Source organism: Symphalangus syndactylus, chromosome 13 (assembly GCF_028878055.3).
Source record: "Symphalangus syndactylus isolate Jambi chromosome 13, NHGRI_mSymSyn1-v2.1_pri, whole genome shotgun sequence".
Taxonomy (NCBI): Eukaryota; Metazoa; Chordata; class Mammalia; order Primates; family Hylobatidae; genus Symphalangus; species Symphalangus syndactylus.
Window position 1 is genome coordinate 78443294 of NC_072435.2, and position 7869 is coordinate 78451162.

General features: G+C 34.8%; 1 protein-coding gene across 4 annotated transcripts in view; it reads left to right on the top strand.

Annotated features, from left to right (window-relative positions):
• The window catches only part of TMTC2 (transmembrane O-mannosyltransferase targeting cadherins 2), a 462711-nt gene extending 455530 nt beyond the window's left edge, over positions 1–7181 (top strand). For all 4 annotated transcript variants that reach the window (XM_055239351.2, XM_063615122.1, XM_063615124.1 and 1 more), the window contains exon 12: positions 1345–7181. In XM_055239351.2, coding sequence (XP_055095326.1) covers positions 1345–1524 — 180 coding nt within the window. In that variant the 3' untranslated portion in view covers positions 1525–7181. The remainder of the gene's footprint in view (positions 1–1344) is intronic.
• Positions 7182–7869: the final 688 nt, after the last annotated feature.

Sequence of the window (7869 nt, forward strand, 5' to 3'; positions counted from 1 at the left end):
TTAGGGGATTTCACCAAGGTCATTGACAGTGGTTAAATAGGAACTCAAACCTAGATCTCTTAAAAATCCAAATCCCCCAAGTCAATTTATTCTAAGCTATCCTACCCTCCCCTGTAAACTTGCTTTCGGTTCAGAAATAATTAATTTTACAGTAAAGAGTAGAGTCACATGAATTCAGCTGAAAAGTGCATGTCTTGTGAAAACACCAGATCTTAAAAATAATTGTGATTTTGGACTTTAGCACAGAATTGAAGGACAATTAATAGTTGACATGATCTACAAAATGAAAATGTAATCATAGCATAAACACTTTAATTTTATCTGATATTTGAAATATGCATTTGTGTAACTGCCAAAATATTATCTGCTTTCTGTTAGCCAGAATGTTCCAGGGACAGGAGCAGAACAGCCTTATTTATATAGAGCAAGCAAAATATATTTTCCTTTGGGAGGGACTTTTGCTGTTGTTAACTAATGTCTGAGAATTTGGGGATGAAAACCTTTGTATTAAACTGGTGCAACATAACTCATGCCATGTAAAAAACATTTTTAACCTTTTTTTCCCATGCGATAGCTTTGTATTGCAATTATTATGCATTACTGAAAATTCTATGAGAATTACTTAACTACTTTTTAATAAGTAATGTAAAATTTTTCTTAGAAAGCTTTCATTTTTCTCTGCCATATTTTATCTGTTTGGATTTTTTACTTCACTCTATGGTAAACATTCATCATTAGAGGTTAAACACTGTTTGGCTTTTAAAAATAAAGACTTTGTCTTCTTAAACTACTCAGGTTTGAAAAGGGCTTTAGTGGTTGCATTTTAATTTTTTTCAGGATTTTTATCCAAAAACATCCGTAAAATTTCATAGTTTAATTGTTTTGTGTTAAAAGCCTGGGATATTGCTAAGAAGAGAAAACAAAGAATGAGTGGATATAGATTTGTCAACTTTACCCACTTATTTTTTATTTCTTGTCATTGAGTTGAAATTTTTATAAATTCTTTCCATCTGAAATTGTATCACTTTTAAAGGTTTTTTTCTCAAATAGTACCATCTGATTAGGCTTTTAGATCTTCATATGTTACCTATGCTTTCTCATTAAAGAAAAAATACTATTTCTCTAGAAGCCTGTCCTTTTTAAAGCACAAAGTAACAGCAGGTGTTTGAAAACTTTCCATCTTCCTAATTATCTTTATCTGTTTGTATAAATTGCTAAATTGCTTTCACAAAATGCCTCTAGACATAAGAGAATCATTTGCATAAGTGGATGAAGATTTTTGTTTTCCATGAAGGAAAGCTTGAAATGGCCTCCTAATTGTTTTCCTTCTTTCTCTTGTTGCAGTATCCGGCTGCTCTGATGAACCTAGGAGCCATTCTGCACCTCAATGGCAGACTCCAGAAGGCAGAGGCCAACTACCTGCGGGCCCTGCAGCTCAAGCCAGACGATGTCATCACACAGTCAAATCTCCGCAAACTGTGGAACATCATGGAAAAACAAGGCTTAAAGACTTCTAAGACCTGACACAGGAGGCAGAAGCCCGTCCTCCTCCATTTTTAAAAGCTGGCTTCCTTAGCAGACAGAACTTCCCAGCAGTGCTATGACAAGAGCTGGTGTTAGACTTCAAGACCAGGGCAGAGGTCATTGAAGTCACTACCACTTCTGGAAGAATCCACTTTGCTGTCAGCACAGCTGTTAACACCAAAAAGGGGAAGGCCGGAAACCTCCTGGAGGATGTCATTGTTACCCATAGACCGTAAACCAGAGCACTTAAAACAGAATCTTTTGGCATTCTTAAAAGGGAGGGGTGGGTGTATAAGTCACAGATTTTGTTCATTTTCTGAAAGCTAATTTCAAAATTATCTTGTTCCTTAAACACTGTGAGAGGAAGTCAGAGTGTCCATTCAGCCATGGCAAACGATTAGGGTTAAGTGTTACTAGGGAGTGATAAACGCGTAGTGTGAGTCCCAGTGAGCCGCCGGTTGTCCTAACGCTGCTGTCTTCCCTCTTTGGGACAGCCTGCTTATCAATTTCTGAAGCTTAGAACAGTTTTTTTAATACTGTGTCAAGATCTGTCAGAATCTGCTATGTTTCTTGACCAGTGCACATAATGTTTTATGATTTGGATGTCAGAGGCCTCATTCTTTTGGACCTCGTTTGCTTTTTCTGTTCTGAAAAGGGTATGGAGAGTAGAGCTAACCATACTTCACGCTTGAGTTGTATGAGGGACTGCGGACGCCTTATATGTGTCAGGCAGGCATTTTTTAGATTTTAATACCGCCAATATTTCCCCCAAACTGCCCAGTAGAATTCATTGTATTAATTCTTTTGAAATTAAAAATGGCTATTCCTGGAGAATGTGCAAGCTTATATAAGGATAAAGGACAGGGGAGGAGTTTGTAAGCCTTGCAGTTCCAATAACTAACCAACAGGTTATTAGACAAAAGGGAAGGTGTTTTGTGCTTCTCAGATGTTGCTGGTTTAGGAGTGTATGATGATGCTTGCCAGTGATTTTGTATTTTGGAAAGGGTAGGTATCGAATGTTAATCACTTTTTAATAGGTACCTAAACAGCAATGCTGATAAATGTTCAAGGAATTATTTTCATCTTATTTTGCTCTTCTCAAAAGGCATCAAAAACAACTTATCTGAAGCTACAAGAGAGTGTAGCATTAGCCTGCATGTTTCTAGGTCTTCTGCCAAGTGCTTTTCTCAGTTGAAAACTATTTTTCACTAGCAAATTTGGTATTTTATTTCATTACCTGTTAGTAACCACTTCAATGATCATTTCCCAAGAAAAAGACTATAAATTAGGTGGAGAACAACATTTTTATTGAACATTTTTTGGCTTGCAATCAAACTTTGCCACTAAAAATTAACTTCATAAAACAGTGGTCCATTATCAACTTCTTCACAGAGAAAGTAGCTATACTATACCCTGCATATTTATTTATTTATTATTCTACCATAGCAGAATAACAAAACTTGATGCATTAAGCCAGTTCTTTGCAACTGAAAATTACCTGTTTCTCCTTCCCTTTTACACTCCATGTATATATGATCAGCTTCTCCATTAAAAAGAAGCTGGACATGCAAATACATCATATTATGTTTTCTCCATATTTTATGTTTTTCTATGTGTCTGAATACAGTGGGATAAATAATTGAAAGTGTTCCTATGGCATTAGTGTTTTTGTGAGAAGGGTAAATGTAGCGAGAAAGGTTTTTTCATGGCATTAATAAGAAAGCCCTTCTGTAATATATATATTATTTTGTAAACATTTCACTGAAGGGCCAAAAGTTAAATTATAACTAAATCACTGTGTTTTCAGAATGATATTTAACAACAAACCCATGGTCAAACCAAAATAGTGGGTTGAAGTGTATTATTCATCTTTTAGTGCATTGGCAATTGCAAAAAAAAAAAAAAGGAATTTAATATAAGGCTATAGAGATTAATTCAGTGTCTAACATTTGTATTTATTTAAATAGTTATTGACCTATGATGACTTTCTAGTCTTAACATTTTATCTTTTTATTGTTGTTGTTCTTCCTTTCAAAGACGTGGTTCTTAATAGGTTCACTGAATGCACAGTTGAGGCACTTCTTGTGACACCAGTTCCCAAGTAGCGTTAATAATTGGGCCTGTGTCATAAAATGCACGGATCATTAATAACTAAATGTCCCTGACACTTTTCACTACAGGGCTGGACTTAGTAACTGACCAACTTCGGGGGGAGGGTTGGGGGCGAGGGGGGGTGGGCGTTAGAACATGATCAAAAAATGTCTCCGCTCAGGGATTTATGGTGGATTATTGCAGACAGTGCTAAAAATATAGAGCACAAGACAAGTTTACTAAATTAAAATTTTATTTTTTGAGAAACTGTTATTTGTATAAATTATCAAGATTTGTAGGCTTTCCTTTTGTAGAAATAATTGTTTTATGTGCCAGAGAATTTCAATTTTGTTTTCAACAATAAAGCATTGATAAGAAATATATTGTGTAAGCCATTTTTAAATCTTCTACAGCAACAACACTTAAACTGTGAAGTTTTAACGAAACTAAGTAAGAGATTAAAAAGAGTAGAGGTTGAGCATCGAATAGAGACACATTGTGGTTAATGTATAATTAATAATCATCATTTTTTAAAGTTATTATAATGCAAGTAAGCATTGCCAATATCACCCTGTTTACCATACTTAGAAAAGATGATAAAGTTTGTTTTGTTTTCTTTGGTTGATGAACTATGGGAAAAGATGCTATGAAATAATCCAAGAAGGGCAAATTTATAAGTTTCTGGCTTCAGTAGATTGTTTGGTAAAAATCGCCATGTTTAGAAGACCTTGGATCTCTAGTTCTGGTCTTGGATGTAAGCACACCCCTATTCTGCTGAGAAATGTGAGTGCAGTGCATTCAGGAGTCAGTTATAAGGAAAGGTTGGGTCCTGGACATGGTGCACAGTGACAGAGAATTCAGCACTCTTGTTAAAATTGTTATGTCACATGATTATATATTGCCTGTTTCCTCTATTATGGGATAAAAGTTAGCTGTGAGGACTTTTATGTTAAACATCCTATGGATGTGTGAGGTTATTTTCCACTTTTACAGATAAGGAAACTAAGACTCAGAGGTATGAAACGACCTACCCAATGTCACTAAGGTAGCAAGCAGCAAGCCTGTCCCCAAGTTGTCTGATGATGTGTCCTGAGTCATGTGGGCACTCAGTTATTGAACAAGAAGGTCTGGGTATCAGCCCTCTTGGCATTTCTCTAGTGACTTCATTTCCACAAATCACATTCTCTACCTCTCGGCAGACAATCATGAGGATTAAAGGAGGTAATTCGTTAAAAAATCTTTAAGATTTAGAATGTAACAGTCAAAAAAAAAAGACTTCAGTGTTCATGTAGTTAAATCCATTTACCTTCCACCTGAGGAGTATTAAGCCTTGCAAGTTAAGTGATTTAACAAAGATCTCAAAACTGGATAGTGGCAGCACACATCAAGCTAAAGAAACTTATTAAAAGTTATTTCTATATGAGGAATTGTATAATTGATTTTTTTAATGAAGGTATAGTTTGAAGTTGGATTGGAGCACTGTCACTGTACTTGGAAACCAATGAAGGCAGGGACCATATTTTTTGGGGGGACTTTATTCTCCAGCCCAGGACATTGTTGAGAAGAAGACTCTAAAATATACCATAAATGAAAACTCTATCTGTCATGTGCCCATGAGATATGATTTTTTTTAAGTCATTTTCTAAAACAGTTGAGATTTGGGGATTTGCTGATTTACTATTTTCACCTGAGTGATACTAGTTTTTCACATAGTATATTTTTCCAGTAAAAAGAAAGAAAATACCTTTAAATCTTGGCTGTTCTTTCTATTACAAGGAAAGGAATTGGGTTTCCATAAATAATTTAAGAATTAGGATAATTTCAATTTATTTGTACGTACCTTTGTAATATGATTTCTCAATTTAAATATTATTTTCAGTACTACAGAATGTGCTTCCTACTATTCAAAACTCAACTTGCATTGGAACTATTACACACTGTAAAGCTAGAGCAAGCTGAATGGTAATGCGATTGTGCTATTATGCTTGGTTTTGCAGTAGAAAAAGATGCATGCGTACTAAGACTTTAACTTGCTGTGTCATTTTGGGTGGTCTTCCTGCAGGATGCAATCAGAGAGGCCTTAAGAGTCAGCTTTCGTTCCATCTGCCGCTTCACCGCATATTGGCCTTTTGTTGTTGTTGTTCTATAGAGATTTGAGATGTATTTTTTCTCCCTGGAGGACTGCTGGGTTTAAGTTTCTTGTTAACTTGAAATTCCTGTGAAGTTTTTCTTCTACGTTTCCCAAAACCTTCCCCCAACTTCTTACAGCTGCTCTCTGATGTTATGGTGCTATTTAATTGTCTGCTTCCAAAGAGTGGAGAGATATACTAACTACTTTTTTAGCTAGAAAATTCGCAGATCAAATGAGAAAGTTATAAACCTATGAGACAATGTGGTGAGATCATTTAAAAATACCTATAGGAATCTAAGTTAATGTAGTATCTAAACTGGTGTTTGGGAAAAGTTTTTGGAGGTTCCCAAAAGGAGAGAGGCAAGATGGAGAGAGAAGGGATAGACACATGGAAAATTGACTGTTAATTGTCCTTAATAATTATTAAGCTTTTGTTGGAGAGGTAGAGGATTTGATAGAACAGTTTGAGACTGTCTGTGTTCTTTTTGGTTGCCCAGTAATCTACCAAGATAGGGTCGCTGTATTGGAAAAGAAAGTGTAACAAGTGAGTGAATAATACAACCACAGGAGAGGCTGGAAAAATGTGCAACCAATTTGAAGTCTAGATTAGAACTAGCTATCTGTTCTGATAGGAAATAGATTCAATTTTTCTCCTACCTTTTTTGGATTTGACAGGTTTATCACTTATTCAAGGCAAAGCTATCAACCATTCTCTAGTCAGATGGAGTGAGTAGATTTCTATATTTCGAGTAATAGCTCAGGACTTGTAGAAACACTTTTTCTAATAATTTTCTGTCATGTCTCTTTCCTTTCCATCCTAGTAGACTCAAAATAAAATAACTCCTGAGTCCTTTGTCTTGGCAATATCATTGAACAACTAGAGACTATAATACAAGTTTTCAAAAATGTATTGAGGGAGAAATCAAGCAATTTAATTTGTTTTCAAAAATACTTAAAATACCCTAAAGGAATTAAAGTGTCTTTTTTGCAGCTGGATATTTCTCTCATATAATATAAAAGACAATTTCATACCAGAAAATCAGAACTGATGAGGGATGAGGGGGCAAGTGTATGTGTGTAGGGTGTGGAAATAGGGCTTACCTTTGATTTTAATGTGGGCCCTTTTTATAATTTCATTTAGCATGTAATGGCTAAATCACAATTAGCTTTTTCTTTCTGAAGACAACTTATTAAGTAGTTAGAACCAATTAGTAATCTCAATAGATTTTTTTATTCTTTTTTTGTGCTATTTTAAATATGTTGTTATGCTTAATGTCTGTGGACATTTTATGCTTCCTTTACAATGATGACTTACTATTCTATAAATGTGCCTTTGCCAATAGTATAATAATGATAATTTGGGAAATTTCACTGGAATTATGTTTCAGGGTATTTTTTTTAAAACTGTCCTATGCCAATAAATATTTTGATGTTACTACATACTATTCTATTAAAATTTTATGATTTCGCATATATTATATGGAAAAGTATAACAATATTTTGTTGTATTTGAACCCCTTGATGATATTTATCATCATTACCCATTACCCTGTTGATGATATTTATAAAATGTAACAAAGCATACGTTTTCCTATAAAATTAGTTAAGGAAGTTTCTTGGTTAATTTGTTCTCATTTCTGTTTATAGAACCAATTATTGTTTGAAGGCCTATTTCAAATTTTTGCTTTTTGAGTGATGATGAGGATGAGTTAATCTGTTGCTATTTCTCAAGTAGCCAAAAAGTAATAACTCTTAGAAATCAATCACAATATGAGAGAGCAAGAGAAAACAGATTTGGTCTAGGCACCATACAAACAAAGAAGGTGTGGCTTGGGGCAGTTAATTGATACGGCTAAACTTACTCATTCACAGTAGACCCAATGTAACACATAAAATGTTGAGGTCATAGCTGCAGGTTGTATCCTGCAAAGCCCAGTGCTAACCGGAACTTGTGAAATCATCTCTTCTTTAGAGGGAAAACACACAGCTCCAACTAAGTTCATTTTGGGTCCCTGGTTTTAGTCAGAAAATCTTAATTTTAGGACAAATTTATGAATCATACCTAACCAAACAAAGCTGGTCTAAGTAAAAGTGGAGCATAGAAGCAATAAGATATATTAAAC